The following is a 20,938-nucleotide window of genomic DNA, read 5'->3' as shown; positions in this document are numbered from 1 at the left end:
ATATGCAAATATGTTGTTGACGGCCTCTAGGCTCAGAGATTCGGTTCTTGTCAAACAACAAAGCTTCACGATCTTGAGGTCTGTGGAGATCTTGAAATTCTCTGGATCAAAGGTTCCGGCATGGAACTTAGACGTAGTCTGAGTTTCTGATGCCAAAAGCATTTCGAACCTATCCTTTCTGCGAACTTAATACACGTGACCAGAAAGGCTAATATTCTAACCGCTCTAGCCACGGCAAGGAGGGTTAGTGAGGTTTTAGCTATCATCAGAGGTTTGGCTTTTAAAGGACATAATGCGGTCTGTCCTCTAAGCCTTCCGTTCTTGATAAGAACGAAAACCTGTCTAACCCTTGACCCGAAGGCTTGGAGACCAAGGGTATGGCGCAAATTATTGGGCAAGGGCATTAGAGAGTCCTGTGCCCTGTAGGGTCTCTCAAGTTTTATCTTGATAAAACTATAGAAAGTCAAGGTCAACAGACAATCTGCGGTTGTCCGTTCCGTAAAAAGACCAAACTGGTTCATGTCCAAGAACACCCTGGCATTATAGCCAAGGAGTTCTTTTAAGAGGTCTCATTCATTATGTTTGCATAAAGATTTGAGATATTTTCTTAATATCAATGCTCAAGAGGTGAGGGCGCTGCCTCGGAAGCATTTCAACAGAGCATGACACTCAGTAACATCCTGAGTGTCACGCTTTAGCGAAGCAACTCTGGGTTCGCTTCACACTCCCGACAATCTGCGGTGTTCCGTAAAAAGACCAGACTGGTTCATGTCCAAGAACACCCTGGCATTATAGCCAAGGAGTTTCTTTTAAGAGGTCTCATTCATTATGTTTGCATAAAGATTTGAGATTTTTTCTTAATATGAATGCTCAAGAGGTGAGGGCGCGGCCTCGGAAGCATTTCAACAGAGCATGACACTCAGTAACATCCTGAGTGCCACGCTTTAGCGAAGCAACTCTGTGTTCGCTTCACACTCCCGACGGAGTGAATGACGACATTTCAGATCCGTAAGTCGCTAGGACCATACATAATCCGTAGATATATTATTGGGTGCAGGAAGCAACACGAATCCTATCCTATAGAAAAGGGATAGGTGTGCTTTTAACTTTGAAGGGTTGGTCGCTTGAGGCGCGTTCCTTTTCTTTAGCCTAGAAGTTATGGAACTAACTTTGATAGGTTAGGTCAGGTGGTGGTTTTAGCTTCGGTGCCCTCAGAAGTATGGTCATATGGTCTAGTCACATTGTGGTCACGCCCCCGTTGACAGATCATCTAGAGCGCACCAGCATTACAGGTCTCTACCTCGCTGGCAACTCTAGTAACGCAGAAGCAGACTTGGTGACAGTAATCCCGAAGTCGGCAATGCTAACAGGTCAGGAACCAAGATGTATATCATCTACTTAATTTAGTTTCCCAAAAATCCTATTCTGTCTCTTCCACCATACCGAAGGTGGGATTCAGCTATATATATATCTGTCAGGTAAGTTTCATGAACAAAATGTTATTGTTATAATACAATTAAGTTTGTTCATACTTACCTGGCAGATATATATAATTAAAGTGCCCACCCACCTCCCCTCAGGAGACAGTGGCACTGATAAAATATGAATAAAAAGAAAATGGGAATAGTTCCTGATATCCGCCTCCCAGCGGCGGGAATGGGTACTACCACCTGGCCGCCCACTGCGTGTGCCGCGAATTTTTAAATTCTGTCGGACTTCAGAAAATACAGCTATATATATATCTGCCAGGTAAGTATGAACAAACTTAATTGTATTATAACAATAACATTTTGGCATGCATGGACAAGGCAGTGCAGGACGGATCGGCTGAAGTGGCATCCTTGTTCGGGACAGGAGTATTAAAGAAGAGGGCTGTCTTTGGTTCTTTTCTTACCAAAGCAGTCTCTCCAGTACAGAGGGCTTCTCTTTTATACGCCCCTCTGTCTAAACAGCTTGTTTTCCTTCCTCAAGTTTGGTAAAGGACATTTCCCATACGCTTACTGAGAAGGCAACCACAGGATTTGCTGGTACATTCTGCTAAGAAGCCTAGGCCCCAGCTGCTTCTGTCTCGAAGAGGGAGTCAACACCTGCCCAACAGCCCTTTCGAGGTAGAGCTTTAGCCGAGCCCCAAGGAAGAGAGGAGGAGAGAAAGAGGAAGATCTTCCATTAGAGTTCCAAAGAAGAACGCAAAATGAGATTCCAGTCCTCCAATCACCAGTAGGGGCCAGACTTCTGGGATTCTCGGAAGCATGGGCTTCATGAAAGCAGATTCTTGGTCCCTACAAGTGCTGAGGAAAGGATACCTCATCCCCTTCAAGAACAGACCTCCATTGACGACGACTCCAGGGAGCTGTCGGCGAGATACGAGGACCCTGTAAAGAGAGAGATCCTTCTTGGACTGGTGCAGCAAATGTTGGAGAAGGAGGCCATCGAGGTAGTACAGGATCCGCACTCCCGAGGTTTTTACAATCGCCTATTTTTGGTGCCGAAAGCCTCGGGGGGGTGGAGGGCCTGTCCTGGACGTGAGTGCATTGAATCGCTTCGTGGAGAAGACAAAGTTCTCCATGGAGACATCCAACTCGGTTCTCTCTGCTCTCCGTCCAGGAGATTGGATGGTCTCCCTCGACCTGCAAGATGCATATTTTCACGTTCCCCGCTGCATCATTCGTCGAAGAAATATCTTCGATTCATGGTACAGGGAAGGATTTATCAGTTCAGGGCTTTGTGTTTCGGCCTCTCGACGGCTCCTCAGGTGTTTACAGCGTTGATGAGAAAACGTAGCAAGATGGCTACATCTGAAGGGGGTGAGGATATCTCTTTACCTAGACGATTGGCTTATAAGAGCGCAGACAAGACAAAGTGCTTGGAGGACTTGGAGATAGCTCTTCAGTTGACCAGATCTCTCGGATTGCTCGTAAACCTCGAGAAGTCTCACACAATCCCCAGTCAGACTATCGTCTATCTGGGATTCGGATGGATTCTCGGGGTTTTCGAGCGTATCCATCCCAGGAAAGAATCTCGAAAGGGTTGGAGAAAATCTCGGTCTTCCTAGAGAAAGAACGAAGCTCAGCGAGGGAATGGCTCAATCTTCTGGGCACTTTCCTCGCTGGAGCAGTTCATCTCTCTAGGGAGACTGAATTTGAGACCCTTGCAGTTCCATCTCAGAAGGAGTTGGAACAGAAGAAAAGGAGATCTTTTGGATACCTTTCCTATAGGAGAGAGTATCAAAAACCACTTACGATGGTGGTTAGGACCACTGACAAGAAACGAAGGAGTGTCCTTGGCCCTTCAGAACCCTCACCTAGTGTTATTCTCAGACGCTTCGGACACGGGGTGGGGAGCAACACTAGGGACGAAGGAAGTGTCAGGCAGTTGGACAGAAGAACAGAAGGCCTGGCACATAAATGCAAAGGAACTCTTAGCAGTGCACTTAGCACTGCAGGTTTTCGAGAACGAAGTCAGAGGCGTGGTGGTCCAAGTCAACTCGGACAACACCACGGCTCTGGCTTATATAAGAAAACAAGGGGGGACACACACTTTCTCCCTTTACCAACTAGCAAGGGATCTGTTGATATGGACAGAAGAAAGAGGGATTCGACTCCTGACGAGGTTTCGTTCAAAGGAGGGAAGAATATAAGAGCAGACAGACTGAGCAGGAAAAACCAGGTCCTTCCAACAGAGTGGACCCTTCATTCACAAGTCTGCCAGCAACTGTGGTCTCTTTGGGGGAAGCCGCAAGTGGATCTGTTTGCAACATTCCTATCCAGGAGGATGGAGAACTTTTGCTCGCTGGGGGACGATCCCAGAGCCCTTAATCCATAGAAATGCCCGATGCTCCATGGATTGGGAGGGCATAGACGCGTATGTGTTTCCCCATTCAAAAATGCTGGGGGAAGTAATGAGAAAGTTCGTGTCCTCGGAGGAATGAGGATGACATTGATCGCTCCTTATTGGCCTGCAAGAGAATGGTTCACAGAGGTACAGGAATGGATAGTGGACTTCCCCAGATCTCTTCCCGAAAGGACAGATCTGCTCAAACAACCCCACTTCGAGAGGTATCACAAAAATATTCCACACGCTCGCTCTGACTGCCTTTCGACTATCGAAAGATTGGTCAGAGCGAGAGGCTTTTCTCGCGAAGCGGCAAAAGCAATTGCTGGAGCAAGAAGGTCCTCAACCATGCGGGTATATCAATCGAAGTGGGAAGTTTTCCGTAGATGGTGTAAGGCGAAGAAGCTGTCCTCCTCCGATACCTCTGTGACCGAAATTGCTGATTTTCTTTTTGTTTTTTACGGAAGAATCTCATCTGGCAGTGTCAACCATTAAAGGTTATAAGAGCATGTTATCAGCTGTGTTCAGGAATAGGGGCCTGAACATAGAGAATAACAAAGATCTGCATGATTTGATTAGATCATTTGAAACTAAAAAATTAAGAACTTCTCTCACCCCTAGTTGGAATCTGGATGTGGTTCTCAAATACCTTATGTCGGAGAGATTTGAACCTCCCGATAACGCTACTTTCCGGGACTTGACTAGAAAATGCATTTTCTTAATAGCTCTCGCCACTGCGAAAAGAGTGAGTGAGCTGCAAGCGCTTGACTCTAGAGTGGGTTTTAAGAAGGATTCGGCGGTATTGTCCTTTAAACCTTTATTTCTAGCAAAAAATGAAAACCCCTCGAGACCTTGGCCTAGGACTTTTGAAGTAAAAGGCCTTTCTCAATTAGTTGGGAATGAAATGGAAAGAACTTTATGTCCTGTGAGAACTTTGAAATTTTACCTGCAGAAGAAGAAGCGGTTGCAGGGTTGCAATCAAGAGTTTATGGTGTGCAGTTAAAGACCCTAGAAGAGCTATGTCAAAGAATGCCTTAGCATTTTTTGTTAGAAACATCATAACGGAAGCCCACATGAGCTGTGATAGTGAGGCATATAAGACCTTAAGGGTAAAAGCACAGGAAGTACGTGCAGTCGCTACATCATTGTCGTTCAACAAGAACATGTCAATGAAGAACATCTTAGCGGCCACGTATTGGAGATGTAACTCAGTGTTCGCCTCACATTACTTGAAAGATGTGAGAGTGACATATGAGAAATGCTTCTCTCTAGGACCTTATGTATCAGCGGATACAGTGCTGGGGAAAGGAGAAAAGACTGATCCTTAATATTAATTTTTGTCATTATATTTATATATTGTGATTTTAAAATTATTGGTGTTGAGTTTTTAGGTTGTTTGAAAGGTGTTTGGGGATAACGCCTTTCAATCATATTTACTAATCCACGGTTAGGATCGGGTGATCGGGATCAGTATTTTACTCCTTTATATGCCAAGAGGCATAGGTATATTGTCATGTAAGTGAATAAGACTCCAGTGACAATTGCCATTAGGTTCTGTTGAGTAAGTGGATAAGACCCCATTGACAGTCCTTTTCAAGAGTTCTCAGCCATAGGGCACACCCTCGCTGAAGCTTTTGAGGCGAAGCAGACTTCTCAGCACAAGCTAAGAAATCTTCCGCCTAAACAGGTAGGAACTAGGGTATTATTAACTTGTATTACCTACAACATATGTTGTTTACCTATTAGGTCAGTAATTAGCTGTCTCTTGCCCTCCGCCAAGGGTGCCAATCAGCTAAGTATATATCTGACAGGGAAGTTGAATGTATGAAAATGATATTGTTATTGTACAATAAAGTTTCATACATACTTACCTGGCAGATATATACGATCGTATGGCCCACCCAACCTCCCCTCAGGAGACAGGTGGAAGAGAAAAATCTGGCTTAAAACGGTAATAGTTCCTATTCCTGCCACCCAGCGGCAGGCGGCGGGATCACCTGACCTACCTGTAGTGTGTGCCGCGAAATTTGAATTTCTGTCGGGGACGACGGAGTCTATAGCTAAGTATATATCTGCCAGGTAAGTATGTATGAAACTTTATTGTACAATAACAATATCATATCAGTGGCCTAGAGTTATTTTTCAAGTTTTAATTCAGTTAGATATGCTTTTATATGTCAGTGTTATTCATAAGTCAGTTTAATAGTCTTATTCATAAGTCAGTTAAGGAGGCTGTCCTCTGTAAATCTTGCAGTAAGACAGGCTGTAACATTAACCAGTTCCAAGTGGAGTATTTTTTAATATAAATAGCATTTTCTTCAGCATGTAATAGGTATATTAGCTTTTAGGTTTTTTATGTAATTTTTTTTTTATTTCCTCTGATATTTCAACTCGCTTGTGGCAGTCATCATCTGCTTAAGTTATGAAAGTGAATTTGGTAAAAAGAAAAATGCAAGGTGCTCATAAATTTATAGCAGATGGGTGGGTTACAGTTAATGGGTGGGATGATATGCTGAATTTTAATGAACCAAATGTTTATGCAGTTGTGCCTGGTCCCAAAGGCATTGCAAACTTCTTAGCCAGTGTATGGCGATATTTGGTGTATATTCCACTGGTATGACAGCCCTCTGAGGTATGATGACATGTGGTGGCATTTCACCTCTCATTCATTTCATCCTTCAGCATTGTAAAAGAAACCAAATATCTTCCTACAATTATGAGAAATGAAAGACATCAACCTATACCAAACAGCAGCAAGAAAAAGTGGAAGAGAAGGGAAAATTATGATAACCAGCCCCATCGACTACATTATGATTGGAACAATTTGCCAATTCACTCTGTGGAGAGTAAGAGGTAAATGACATTATTACAGTATGTATAGATGGTAACCACTAAGTAGGTGTATGTCCCTGGGTGCCCCACCATTTTTTTCAGCCTCAGATCATTTGCACTGCAAAGGACTAAAAAGGTGATGCAAGTCTTCTTATATTTATTCATTAAAAGGAATTCTGTGTTGGGGAGGAATTTCCTATAAGTATATAATGTATTAACCATTACTCTTGTAGTTATAATCAGATGAAGTGGAAATGTTTATTGAGCATTTCGGCCAGTTTTTACAACGTATGAAAGTGCAGAAGTTGTCAAGTTATATGTATTTATGCAGTAGAAAAAAGGGGTTTTTCAAACCTTTTCATGATTCAACCAATAATATGATTCCTTTCATATCTAGTGCAGTTGTAACAGTATTCTTTCATGCTGGGACTGCCAAAGACAAAAAAAAAAAAAAAAAAAAAAAAAAAAAAAAAAACCACCACCACCACCACAACAACCAGATAGGGTAGGACAACCTATGTTTGATTAGGAATCACACCCATATTTTATTCTTGAAAATTTATGGTGCCCAAAGTTAGGTTATATGTTGGGGGAGGGGGTTCGGCGGTTACAGTTATGCCAGGTGGAATACATATCCCAGGTTTAAGTGAGATGCTTTCTGTATTTCATCCTATGGTTTAGAGCACTTTATGTCAGATTATGCTGCTTCTTCCCTGCCAGGTTAATTGGCACCTTGAAAAGATTAAGAGGTATCCTGTTATTTCACTGCTATGTATTTATAGCACTCTAGGTCAGGTTAGGTTGGGATGTCCAAGGAAGTGGTTTCTGACACGCATACACCAAGGCCAGATAAGACCCAGCATCTTGTAGTTGCCCTTGCCACATCACCATCCATTAAATGCTGTGTTTATGTGGGGGGGGGGGGAGTTTAGATAACAACAAATTGGTCAGCCAAATCAAAACCTAAAGTTTAAGGAAGACTTTATTTACAGGATGCATTGCCTTAGTTTTTATCTGGGAATGTGTGTGTTGTTTAAGTCAGCTGAGAAAAGTAGTTATATAATAACATGAAATGTGATAATTAAGGAGGAATTGTGGCCTTAGTACCATTACCATTGCCCCATTCCCCTAAATGACCTGTTAACATTTTTCTACTGTATGGTACTTTTTAAATTCTACTGGAGTAATTAGTAGAGGTTTGTGGTTTGGACAGGACTATTATCTCAATACTCTCACAGTAGTACCTAATATATTCTTTTAGGAGGGGTTTTTCTTTAATTTGGAAGATTAACCGAGGTTTTATAACATTGTATTTTACAACTGTGATTTAATGGTTGAATCTTGGTTAAGATTACAAGGAATTACAAGGATTAGTATGTCTCAAAGACTTGTTAGTCCATTCGAGGAGATATTGTGTATTCACTTATCTCTACGAGTAGGTTTTACTGTTCATTCACAGTGTCCTAATGATTTTGTCAAGCTTTCTTTTAAACTCTTCCACACTGTTGCTGTTTACTACTTCTGGTGGCAGTTTATTCCATGTGTCACATATCATGTATGTAAAGAAGTTCCCACAAGGGGATTTGTTGTACCTCTTCAGTTCTAGTTTCCATCCGTTATTTCTTGTATGGTTTTTGTTTAACGTGAATAATTTACTAGAGAGAGAGAGAGAGAGAGAGAGAGAGAGAGAGAGAGAGAGAGAGAGAGAGAGAGAGAGAGAGAGATTATATTCACGATGCAGTAAAGCATTGAATTTATTAAATTGAAGATGTAGGTTTAAGCTTCTTAGCTCTCTCTCTCTTATCAGCATTTAGTTTCAAGAGTATTTTGTTTGTCATTGTGATTAAGGTGTTGATAACACTTCACCTGTTGGTACATAAGTATCTATGTGAGTGAGTATGTTTTTTTTTTTTTTTTTTTTTTTTTTTTTTTTTTTTTTTTTTTTTTTTTGTTTTTTTTTTTTTTTTTTTTTTTTTTTTTTTTTTTTTTTTAAGCTGTTGTCAGATGACTGTGTAGTATGGATTATTGAAATGTCCAAAGATTTTACTATGACCAGAGACATACTACTTTGTATATTGTTTTACAACCAGCTACCTGAAATGGGCTGCTTGAAATAAAGCAATGTAGTATTGTTTTTTAAATACTGCTGATGGATTCTATGTGGAAGCTCCTCAAGTCACCCTTTTCATTTGTAAGTCAGGTCTATCGCAAAAGTTTGTCATCGCCATTCTAACTTTAAAATACAATAGTCTACCCTTTTAAGTGTGTCTTTACCTCTGCAAACAGTAAATATTTTGAAGAACTTGCCAATTTCGTTGAATTATGGGTTTACCTTTTGAAAATCAAACTCCAAAGTTTAATATTTTTGTATATGTAACCCATTGATGAAAACCTATCCAGCTGAGAGCAACTAAGCAGTCAGGTAATTTCTGTTTATTAGCTGCTTGAAAATCAAATGAAACCATTACTGTTTAATTGTCCAAATATTTTACCACTTCAATTTTAAACATTCTTGTACAGTAGTTAAGATTTTTTGCAGAAGTATTGCATTTTATCATAGATATTTTTAACAGTAGAGGTGTGACAAGGAGTAACCGGTTGTTATTGGTAAAAAAAAAAAAAAAGTAATTTCTCTCTCTCTCTCTCTCTCTCTCTCTCTCTCTCTCTCTCTCTCTCTCTCTCTCTCTCTCTCTCTCTGTGTCCTTTCTCGTAGTAGCCATCTTGCTTGGTGAGACGTACCCGCGTGAAGTCAGATTAATCAACAGATATCACAAGTTTAACATACGACTAGAATTTGAGAAATATCTAGAAGTGTTCGTGAACTATCGGTGATAAGATTAGTGTGAAAATAGTAGGATAAAGCGTCTTCTAAGTTAGTTTATCAAGTGTAATACTGCAAATCAGAACAAGATGGCAGTAAGTTCCAACTGCGGGAAGAGGTGGCGTAATTTAGCGTGTTTAGCAGATTCGCAATACGATGAGGTAGCAGGAAGGGAACTGGCATTTCTCATCTATGAAATCAGCAACAGTCCTAACCAAAAAGATACAAAAGCATTCATAGATATATTAGAAGGATATAATCCTTCAAACTGGAACAAATCTAATGAAAACATCTTGAAAATAATTGAAGAAGTTCCAAATAAAATCCAAGTGGTCAAGAGACTCATAAAGAAAATATACATAAACCAACATATTCCGACAAAGAAAATGAATAAGGTGAATCTTGTGAATATCCTAATTGATGCATTAGGAAAAAGAATGCCAAAAGCATGCAAACTGTGTAAGGTTTGGTATAGCATAGTCAATCCACAAAACCTAATCAGAAAATGTGCTGCATGCAACATTCCGACCCATCCACAGTGTGCTGAGGTAATGCAAGATTTGAGAAAAGATACAAGAAATTTTTTGTTCAACATGTCTATCATGGATAGACAATGTTTATTAAATCAAGATTGAATGTACAAATAGTTGAGGATGAAGAAGAAGAGAAGAAGGAAGAAAGAAGAAAAAGAAGAAGAGGAAAACGGAAGAGAAGTAAACAAAAATGAAATGACAGAAAAAAATAAGGAAAACAAAGAACAAGATAAAAGTATGGATGCAGAGATACTACCATTGATACTACATATGAGGCAATAAAGCAGCATACCTACGAAGAAATAAATTACGATATGACAACAGAAAAGCAAATCCCGAAGAGGCTCTACCCAGATCTACACAATGACGGGAAAGAGGAAAAAATAGACAAGAAAGACAAAATCTGCAACCTTTTGAAAAGAGGGAATTGCAGATTTGGAGAAAGATGTTACTACAAACATCCTAAGGTATGTCAAAACTATGAAAATATATGGTAAAGTGCATACTTAGATGGCTATGGGGATGATTGCAGAGATCTGCATCCAAAAATATGTAAAAACCTAAAGAAGGAAAAGGATGTAAGTTCGACAAAAAATGCAAATATATGCACCCTGTAGCCATGAATCATGATCAAATAAATAACCAACCAAGTAATAAAATCCAAAATAAGAAAGAAACAAATAAAGAGAGAAATCAAGAATATCAGGTAAAAGAGAAAAGCAAACCACCAATGAAGATATGCAGAGTGTCAGCAAAAAAATTTCAAAGCATCAGCTCCGAAATTCTACTCAAGAGATAATAACTGTATTTATTATGCAAGAGGATATTGCAGAAAACGGAGAAAATTGCAGATTCAGACACAAAATGAATAATTATGATGATGGAAAGATCAAAATATTATGGAAAAGTTGGATTTTTTAATGTCAGAATTTCTGGAAATGAAAAAAAGAACAACATACCAGAACAGGAAAGAGGCATGGGAAAATCCTTATTACTACCAATATTAAATGAAGGAGAAAACACGCAAACCATCATAGTGATGAATGCGCAGGGTTTAGTTACGAGTAACTCAAAAAGAAAAATAGAGTACTTAGAAGAAACTAACCCAAAATGAAAAGAAAAATAGATATAATGAATATAAGTGAAAACCTGGTATTCCCAAGAGACTGGGAATGATGATCAAATAAAAGGGTTCCAAACTTATAGATCAGATAGAAAAAATAGGAATCAAGGGGAACCGCAATATATGGGAAAGTGGACAAAAAACAAGGAAAAAATATATGAGAAATATAGTAACTCAGAATGTGAACTAATAGCGGTAGAATTTGAATCTGAAAAATGAATGAACATAGTAATATATAGACCTCCTAATACTAAAGAGTTTGACTTAATAATTGAAAAATTGGATGATATATGTAGAAATCACAAGGACTGGACTATTCTCCTATCTGGTGACTTCAACTTTCCTTTCGTAGAATGGAAAGAACGAATAGGAGATTGTGGTTGTACTTATACATATAAAAAAGAGAGTAATAGTAGTGCAGAAGATAAGAGGCAATTGAAAAGCTATTATTAGATATGCTACTAGAATAAAACATTCAACAAATAAATCACCTGCCAACAAGAAAGGAAAATACTTAGACCTAGTATTTGTGAACGAGATGAATTATGTTAAAGAAATAATAGTTTATAATGCGAGTATTTCAGACCATAATGTCATAGAATTAATAGTTCATTCCAAAGCAAGTGAAAATCGAGAGATAAGCAAGAAATGAAAAAGTGGGAAGGATATGGAAAATACAACTTCTACAGTAAAAATATAAAATGGGTCAGAAATTAATGAAGAATTAAACAAAGATTGGGATAACATTTTCGTAAGTGATGACATAAGGGTAAATACGGAGATATTATATAAAATATTGGAGAAAATAGTGGATAAATATATACCGAAGAAGAAAAGTAAACATCATTCATGCATACCAAGAGACAGAAGGATCTTGTTCCAGAAAATCAGAAAGTGGAAAAAAGGTCTTGCAAAAGAAAAAAATGCATGGAAAGTTATAGAACTAAAACCAAAAGCAAGATAGAAAATGCAGAACAAAAGATTATACAATCAAAAGAAAATGAAAAACGGGACTTGGAAGAAAAAACCCTATTAAATATCAAGCAAAACCCAAACTATTATACTCATATGCGAAGAAGGTGAATAAAAGAATGAATAGAAATAGGCCCTCTGAGAATTGAAGGGAGATTACGAATGAAAAAAAGGAAATTTGCAACATACTGGCAGAACGATATAAGAGAGAATTCACCCCTAGAATAGATAATGAAGATAATGATATAGAAGTAAGGGAAGAAAATAGTGAATATTTAGCTGACATAGAAATTAATGAAGCTGATAGTGCAGGCAATTAATGAAATTAAAAATGGAGCTGCTGCAGGGCCGGATGGAGTCCCTGCTATTTTGTTAAAGAAAGTAGTTCATTCTATCGCAAAGCCACTTGCAATATTATTAAGACAAAGTGTAGATACAGGCAAGATTTATGATGAGCACAAATTAGCATATATCACCCCTACTTTCAAAAGTGGATCAAGACTAGAGGCAAGTAATTATAGGCCTGTGAGTCTAACATCACATATTATGAAAGTGTATGAAAGGGTAATGAAGAAAAATATTATGAAACATTTAATAAAAAATAATTAGTTTAATATAGGACAACACTGTTTCGTACCCGGAAAAAGTACAACAAACCCAACTGTTAGTCCACCGTGAGAACATATTCAAAAATATGAAAAGCGGAAATGAAACAGATGTGGTTATCTAGACTTTGCAAAAGCTTTTGACAAAGTAGACCATAATATATTAGCAAAGAAAATTAGAAAACACAATATCGTAGATAAAGTAGGAAGATGGTAAAAGAATTTTTACACAACAGAAAACAGATAGTTATTGCAAACGATGAGAAATCGGATGAAACCAAGGTAATATCCGGTGTGCCACAAAGGTACGGTGCTAGCTGCAATATTGTTTGTATTATGATTGAAGACATAGACAGTAATGTTAAGGATTCGGTAGTGAGTAGTTTCGCTGATGACACAAGAATAAGTAGAGAATTACTTGTGATGAAGATAGGAACGCTCTACAAAGAGACCTTAACAAAGTATGTATTGGGCAGGTAGGTAAATAGGATGGTATTTAACTCTGATAAATTTTGAATCAATAAATTATGGAGACAGAGAAGGAAAGCTATATGCATATAGGGGACCTAATAATGAGACAATCACAAATAAGGAAGCAGTTAAAGACCTTGGTGTGATGATGAATAGGAACATGTTATGCAATGATCAAATAGCAATTTCTGTTGGCAAAATGTAAAGCAAAATGGGAATGTTGTTACGGCACTTCAAAACAAGAAAAGCTGAACACATGATTATGCTTTATAAAACATATGTTTGTAGTCCACTTGAATATTGCAATATGATATGGTACCCACACTATCAAAAGGATATTGCACAAATAGAGAGTGTACAAAGGTCCTTTACAGCTAGAATAGAAGAAGTTAAGGACCTAGACTACTGGGAAAGACTACAATCCTTAAAATTATATAGTCTAGAAAGGAGAAGAGAACGCTACATGATAATTCAGGCATGGAAACAGATAGAAGGAATAACAGAAAATATCATGGAACTAAAAATATAGAAAAGAGCAAGCAAGAGGTAGATTAATAGTGCCCAAAACTATACAGGAAAAATAATGAAAGCACACAGGACATTAATCCTCTAGCAACAGCATCGATAATGCAACGTCTATTCAATGCGTTGCCAGCTCATCTGAGGAATATATCAGGAGTGAGCGTAGATGTGTTTAAGAATAAGCTCGACAAATATCTAAACTGCATCCCAGACCATCCAAGATTGGAAGATGCAAAATATACCGGAAGATGTACTAGCAACTCTCTGGTAGACATTAGAGGCGCCTCACACTGAGGGACCTGGGGCAACCCGAACGAACTGTAAGGTCTGTAAGGTCTAAGGTCTCTCTCTGCATGGTTTTTTCTTCTTACTGATGTTCAAAGACTTCTCCATTGCATTATCGAAACCTACATTATCAGTATGATAATGCAAGTAAAGTGGTTTTCCAGTGCAGTTTACATTTAAACAGTTTTATCATCTCTTGCAGTGCTGTCTATTCCTAATCAAAGAGATGTGCTGTATATGGTTTTATAGACTCAACTGTTTTATGTGAGCAAAAGACATTTCAATTGAAAACTCATATTCAAATGAGAATCCTGCGTTTCACTCAAAATCAGGTGGGGAAATTTACATAGTTTGAGTTGCCTATAGTACAGTTTCAGAAATTTATGTTAGCTTTCCATCAATTGTTAATTGCTTCGTGTTAGTGATGTGCAAAACTAAGGTCACCATGAATTCAGCAGTATTTTCCTTTTTAAGGTTTATTAAGAGCAAAATGTTATTGATTTATAGTTTTTGTATGATAGATAATGGTGCACTAATTATACATTCTGTATACTACATAATAAGTAAATATCATAAGAATATAGGCTATTTGCATTACCTTTAGAGGTTTTTTTCATTCTTTTGTGCTTTTTATGGCATGAATTATAAAAGAGATAAGACAGTTTATGATGGAATTCTTAAGAATGAGAGAAGTGGAGTCATGTACTTATTGTTCTCTAAATGTAGTTTTCATACAATCAACTTACCTGTCAGATATATACATAGTTAAGACTCCGTCGTCCCCGACAGAAATTCAAATTTCGCGCCACTCGTGCTACAGGTAGGTCAGGTGATCTACCGGCCTGCCCTGGGCGGCAGGACTAGGAACCATTGTCGTTTTCTATCATATTTTCTCTGTCGCCGGTGGTATCAACATTGTTGCTATTACCTCCTGACTTAGATTCTTATTTCATCCTTTGATCATCGTTTCTCGGCTTTTTGGTGACGTATCTGGATCGTGTTTTTGGCATTCGCTACTGTGGACTGATTTTGGACTTGCTTTTTGGAATTTTCTCAGTATGTCTGATTCAAATGTGAGTGTGAGAATGTGTGTGAATGTAGGCTGCAGGGTGAGGATACCGAAGGCTTCGGTTGATCCTCACACTGTATGTCGTAAATGTAGGGGGTTTCAGTGTTCTTCTACTTAATACCTTTGTTCATGAATGTGAGGGATTAAATGCAGAAGAATGGAAGACTTTAACTTCTTATTTGAAGAAGTTAGAGAGGGATAGGGTTAGACGTTTGAAAGGTGTGAGTACAAGGCCTATTGAGCCTTTTATTGATCCTTTTCTAACTCCTGATGAGTTGGATTCTCCCTATATGTCTAATTCACAAGCTTTACTTTCTGATTCGGCCTCGGAAATCGCCAATCTGAAAGCTACAATTCAGCAGATGAAGTCCAAAATGGCGGACTTACAAGGTAAGGCTAGTGAAAGTGAACGTTACAGTGAAGTGAGTTCTCCCAGTGTTGTGGAGGGGGCGTTTGATCGTCCCTGCGACGCTCCCAGGCCTAGACCTCTTCCAAGCTCCCATGCCCCAGAGGAGAAGGAAAGTCGAAAGCCTAAGAGAGGTCGTGGGGAATCCCCAACGGTCAGACGTCCCTTCAGCAGGCTCTGTTTCGTTGCAGGCTGCTCAGGGTCGCTTTAGAAAAAGCGTCCTGCGTGAGTGTTTCTCATCCTCTCCCTCTCCCTCACCTAAACGAGGGTGGAAGGAGTCGGATCTATCTAGGCCTCTGAAACGGCATTTGAAAGAACCTGAATTGGATTCGAGCCCGGAGCGTTTCTCAGATGAAGCTCCCTCGTCAATTAAAAAGGCGAAGGTGGCGTCAGCGTCACCCGACGTGGACGTGGAAGAACGCTTTCCTACTCCTTCTCCCCCGATTGAACATGACGTGGGAGAAGCTTCAAGGAAGATTCTCATGGCAGTGCAGGAACAACTAGCCTCTTTGGTGGGAGTGTTAGCGAGGGATCCTCCTCGTAAGAAGGACGTTTCGCTTCCAATCAAGAAGTCTCGTCCTCTCTCCCCTGCAAATCGAGAGGCGTCATGCAGACGTGAAGCTTCCAAGCATACCGCAGAGGCTTCGGTTTCGAGATCGAGATCGAGGGAACCTTACGGCAGAAACGTAACGCCAGATAGACGGGAGGCGTCTTATAGGCGTGAAGCGTCTTATAAGCGCGAGGCTCCATCCAAGGTATTGGCGCCAGTTGAGAGCGAAGCGTCTTCCAGGCGCGAGGCGTCATCCAGACGTCAGCAGCCAGACAAGCGGGAGGCGTCAGCCAGGACGCTTGGCGGACGAGAAGCGTCATCCAAGCGAAAGGCGTCATCCTTTTATGGAGAGAAGCCTAGGCTGTTGGGCGCCTTCCAAGAATATTAAAGCTTTGAAGAGGAAGGAATATCATTCCCTTAGTCCCTCTCCTATCAGGAGAGTGTCTCCCCCAGAGGAAAGACGTCCTGATTTGTTAGCGGAGACTCATCTAGACCCCGAGTTAGAAGCAAACTCGGAGGACGAGTATCAAGGAAGAGAAGGACTGTCGAACTATAAAGTTTTGACAGCCTTGCTTCTAGAAGAGTATGGAGACGACTTGACCCCTGCCGCTCCTCCTTCTCCGCGCTCTCTTTTCTCGAGTGCAAAGACGAAGAAGTCTTCGTCTTTTCTTAGAATGAAGCCCGCCATTTCGATGAAGAGGGCCCTTCAGTCATTAAACTCATGGATGAAGTCGAAGAAGGAGTTGGTAAGAACGGTCTTCTGCATGCCCCCAGCGAGACTAGCTGGTAAACGAGGCATTTGGTATCAGACGGGAGAGAATATGGGCATTTCTCTTCCGTCTTCGATAGAAGCGGACTTTTCGACCTTAGTCGACGCTTCACGTAGACAAAGTTTGAACTCTGCCCGTATAACTTGGGGCATTTCAGAACTGGATCATCTCCTCAAGGGACTCTTCCATGCATTAGAAGTTTTCAACTTCTTAGATTGGTCCCTTGGGGTGATGTCCAAGAAAGCCCATGATTCTGAAGGACTCGAACCAGAAGTCCTTCTGTGTATTTTGTCTTGTATAGACAAAGCGGTACAGGATGGCTCGGTTTAGATCTCCTCTTTATTTGGAGCAGGTCTTCTTAAAAAGAGGACAGTCTTTAGTGCCTTTTTGACCAAAGCGGTCTCCCACTCTCAGAGGGCAGCGCTACTGTACTCTCCATTGTCAGACTTTTTGTTCCCTTCTCAGTTAGTGAAGGACATTTCTCGTTCATTAACTGAGAAGGCGACTCAAGACCTTCTTACTCAGTCAGCAAGGAAGAGGAAACCTGCTACTGTGACGGAAAAGAAAGGTCCGAGTACATCAGTTCAGCCCTTTCGAGGTGGCCCGACCTCCAGAGCTCCCGCAAGAAGGAAGGCTCCTGAGAAGAGAGGTAGGTCTGCCTTTTGTCCCTTTAAAAAGGGAAAGTGATGCTTCTCTCCTCCAAGCACCAGTAGGTGCCAGGCTCCTGGGATTTGTGGAGGCCTGGGCACTTATAAACACAGACGCTTCATCTATGTCTGTAATAAGGAAGGGATATCGTATCCCTTTCCTGGACACTCCTCCCCTAACGTCAACACCGCGGGAACTAACAGCCAAGTACAAGGATCCTGTGCTGAGAGATACTCTTCGATCGATGGTGGATCAGATGTGGGACAAGAGAGCGATAGAACTAGTACTGGATCAAAACTCCCCGGGGTTTTTTTTACAAATCGCCTTTTTCTGGTTGCGAAAGCCTCGGGAGGCTGGAGACCAGTACTAGACGTCAGCTCTCTGAACAAATTTGTTCAGAAGGAGAAGTTCTCGATGGAGACTTCTGCCTCAGTTCTTGCGTCATTGCGACAAGGAGATTGGATGGTGTCTCTGGATCTCCAGGACGCCTATTTTCACGTCCCGATCCACCCTTCATCGAAGAAGTACCTCCGTTTCATGACGGGGGAAGGATCTTTCAGTTCAGAGCCTTGTGTTTCGGCCTTTCCACAGCTCCTCAGGTCTTCACAAGCCTGATGAAGAATGTGGCGAGGTTTCTTCACCTCAAAGGAGTAAATATCTCTCTGTATCTGGACGACTGGCTCTCAGGGCCAGATCAGAGAGACAGTGCTTGGAGGAACCTTACGTTGACTTTAAACCTGATCAGGATCGTTGGGATTACTCGTAAACCTCGAGAAGTCGCAGCTGACCCCCAGACAGAACTTAGTCTATCTGGGGATTCAGATGGATTCTCGGGGGTGTTTTTGAGTATTTCCTTCGCAAGAGAGAATCGCAAAAGGTTTTGCAGAAAGTCTCTCTCTTCTTAGGGAAGGAACAGACGTCGGCGAGGGAATGCTGAGCCTTCTAGGGACCCTTTCCTCGCTCAAACAGTTCTTCCCGCTAGGAAGACTTCATTTACGTTCCGCTTCAATTCTTCCTCAAGAGGTCTTGGAGTTGGAAGACCGGACATCTTTCAGACGCCTTTCCCATTCCAGTGGAGATAAGACCGCACTTGGAATGGTGGTTGCCCCCTCTGAAAGAGAACAAAGGAATCTCTCTAAAAATCCAGAACCCAGACCTAGTGTTGTACTCCGACGCGTCGGAGAAAGGTTGGGGAGCAACATTAGGCTCGAAGGAGGTGTCAGGCACCTGGGAAACAGCACAGGTGTCTTGGCACATAAACTGCAAAGAGCTCTTCGCCGTACACCTGGCTTTGAAGAGTCTAGAACCTCTTGTTTAGAACAAAGTAGTTCAAGTAAATGTGGACAACACCACAGCACTTGCCTACATTCGAAAACAAGGAGGGACTCACTCCTCGTTCCTTTACGAACTTACAAAAGATCTTTTACTTTGGACGTCTCAGAGGAACATCTCCCTTCTTACAAGGTTCGTTCTGGGAGAAAGGAATGTGAGGGCGGACAGGCTCAGCAGGAGGAAACCATCGGTCCTTCACACAGAGTGGACCCTACACGAAGAGGTGTGTCAAGATCTCTGGTCTCTGTGGGGGACTCCTCATGTGGATCTCTTCGCCACGTTCATCTCCAAAAGGCTGGCAGTCTTTTACTCGGTCGTGGAAGACCCCAGAGCTCTGATGGTAGAACGCCTTCCTGCTGGACTGGTCCTCACGTAGACGTCTACGCTTTTTCCTCCATTCAAAATCCTGGGACTAGTGCTGAAAAAGTTTGTGGCTTCAAAGGGGACGAGGATGACATTGATAGCCCCCTTTTGCCGGCTCAAGACTGGTTCACGGAGGTGGTGGAGTGGATCGTAGACCTTTCCCAGATCCCTACCAAGAAGGATGGATCTTCTCAAACAGCCACACTTCCAGAGGTATCATCAAAACCTCCCCGCTCTCGCTCTGACTGCCTTTCGACTATCGAAAGACTCGTCAGAGCGAGAGGGTTTTCTCGTAAAGTTGCAAGCGCGATCGCGAGAGCCCGCAGAACCTCCACTAGACAAGTATATCAGTCAAGTGGGAGGTTTTTAGAAGGTGGTGTAGAACTAAAAAGGAAAGTTGTCTCCTCCACTACCTCTCTAGCGGAAATTGCGGATTTCCTTCTATTCCTGAGAGAAGAATCTCATCTAGCTGTATCCACAATAAAGGGATACAGAAGTATGCTTTCGGCAGTCTTCAGGAATAGAGGATTAGATCTGGCAGATAACAGGATCTGCCACGATCTCATAAGGTCCCCTTTTTTGAGACTTCAAAGTCTAAGGAAACGGTCCCTCCTAACTGGAACCTAGACGTGGTTCTCAAGTTCCTATCATCTGAAAGGTTCGAACCTCCTCATCTGGCATTGTTTAGAGACATCACCAGGAAATGCCTATTCCTATTATCTTTAGCTACGGCAAAGAGAATTAATGAATTACATGCTCTGCAGGATAAAGTAGGATTCAAGGGAGACTCGGCTATTTGCTCGTTTAAGACCCTGATTTTAGCTAAAAACGAGAATCCCACGAATCCCTGGCCTAAGTCATTCGAAGTCAAAGGCTTATCGAGTCTCGTAGGCAGAGAAGCAGAGAGGTCTCTATGTCCTGTAAGAGCTCTGAAATTCTACCTTCAGAGAAAGCACCAGATGGGAGGCTCTAGGCAAGGTCTTTGGTGCGCGGTAAAAGACCCCACAAGACTGATGTCCAAGAATGCTCTTGCATTCTTTGTGAGGAATGTCATTACAGACGCGCATAAGATCTGTCCTGACGAAGAGTTCCGACTGTTAAGAGTGAAAGCTCATGAAGTGAGAGCAGTAGCGACGTCTCTCTCGTTTCATAAGAATATGTCGCTTAAAAACATCATAGATACGACATTTTGAAGATGCAACTCAGTATTTGCATCTCTACTTGAAAGACGTTCGTGTGACCTATGAGAAATGTTTTTCTCTGGGTCCTTTCGTATCGGCGGATACGATCCTGGGTATGGGAGCCGACACCAATCCTTAACCCCTTCTTTACCGGGTGGGTGAGCAGACTGTAAACATTGTGTTCGCTGCCGAACTGAATCTCTCGGTAGTGACTCCAGTTTGGAGGGGTGCCGATCGTAAAAATATTTGCCAAAAATACACTGATCAAGACAGGCTAATGAAATTATCAGTATTATTAGCACTATAATAACGCATATTCTCTGTTAGTTTTATCATCCTACAGGGAAAGAAAATAAATGATTTTATGAAAAAAAATGTGAAACACAGTGTCCCTTGTACAAGGGACACTGGTGGTCGGTGAGAAAACTATGGTCTTGAATAGAAATTCGGTCTTACAGAATGTTGGTATATCGCGCCTGGAACATGCACATAAAGTATTACCAAAATAGGACAGTAAATGAGCACGTAATAACAAAAAAAAAGAGCAAAAGCTAAAGCGAAAGCCCCGCCAATAAATATGGAAATCGCAAATTTTATAGTATATCTTTCAAAAATTGGTCGATG

General features: G+C 41.1%; 1 protein-coding gene across 3 annotated transcripts in view; it reads left to right on the top strand.

Moving 5' to 3' along the window:
- LOC135222088 (rho GTPase-activating protein gacF-like) overlaps positions 1 to 20,938 on the top strand; it is a 95,917-nt gene that overhangs the window by 69,479 nt on the left and 5,500 nt on the right. For 2 of the 3 annotated variants that reach the window (XM_064260263.1, XM_064260270.1), the window contains one exon: positions 6,514 to 6,684. The exons of the other annotated variant lie outside the window; for it this stretch is intronic. In XM_064260263.1, the coding sequence (XP_064116333.1) occupies positions 6,514 to 6,684 (171 nt within the window). The remainder of the gene's footprint in view (positions 1 to 6,513; positions 6,685 to 20,938) is intronic. 3 annotated transcript variants of the gene reach the window in all.

The sequence above is a fragment of the Macrobrachium nipponense genome, chromosome 20 (assembly GCF_015104395.2).
Source record: "Macrobrachium nipponense isolate FS-2020 chromosome 20, ASM1510439v2, whole genome shotgun sequence".
Classification (NCBI taxonomy): Eukaryota; Metazoa; Arthropoda; class Malacostraca; order Decapoda; family Palaemonidae; genus Macrobrachium; species Macrobrachium nipponense.
This window is presented reverse-complemented; position numbering and strand designations above follow the sequence as displayed.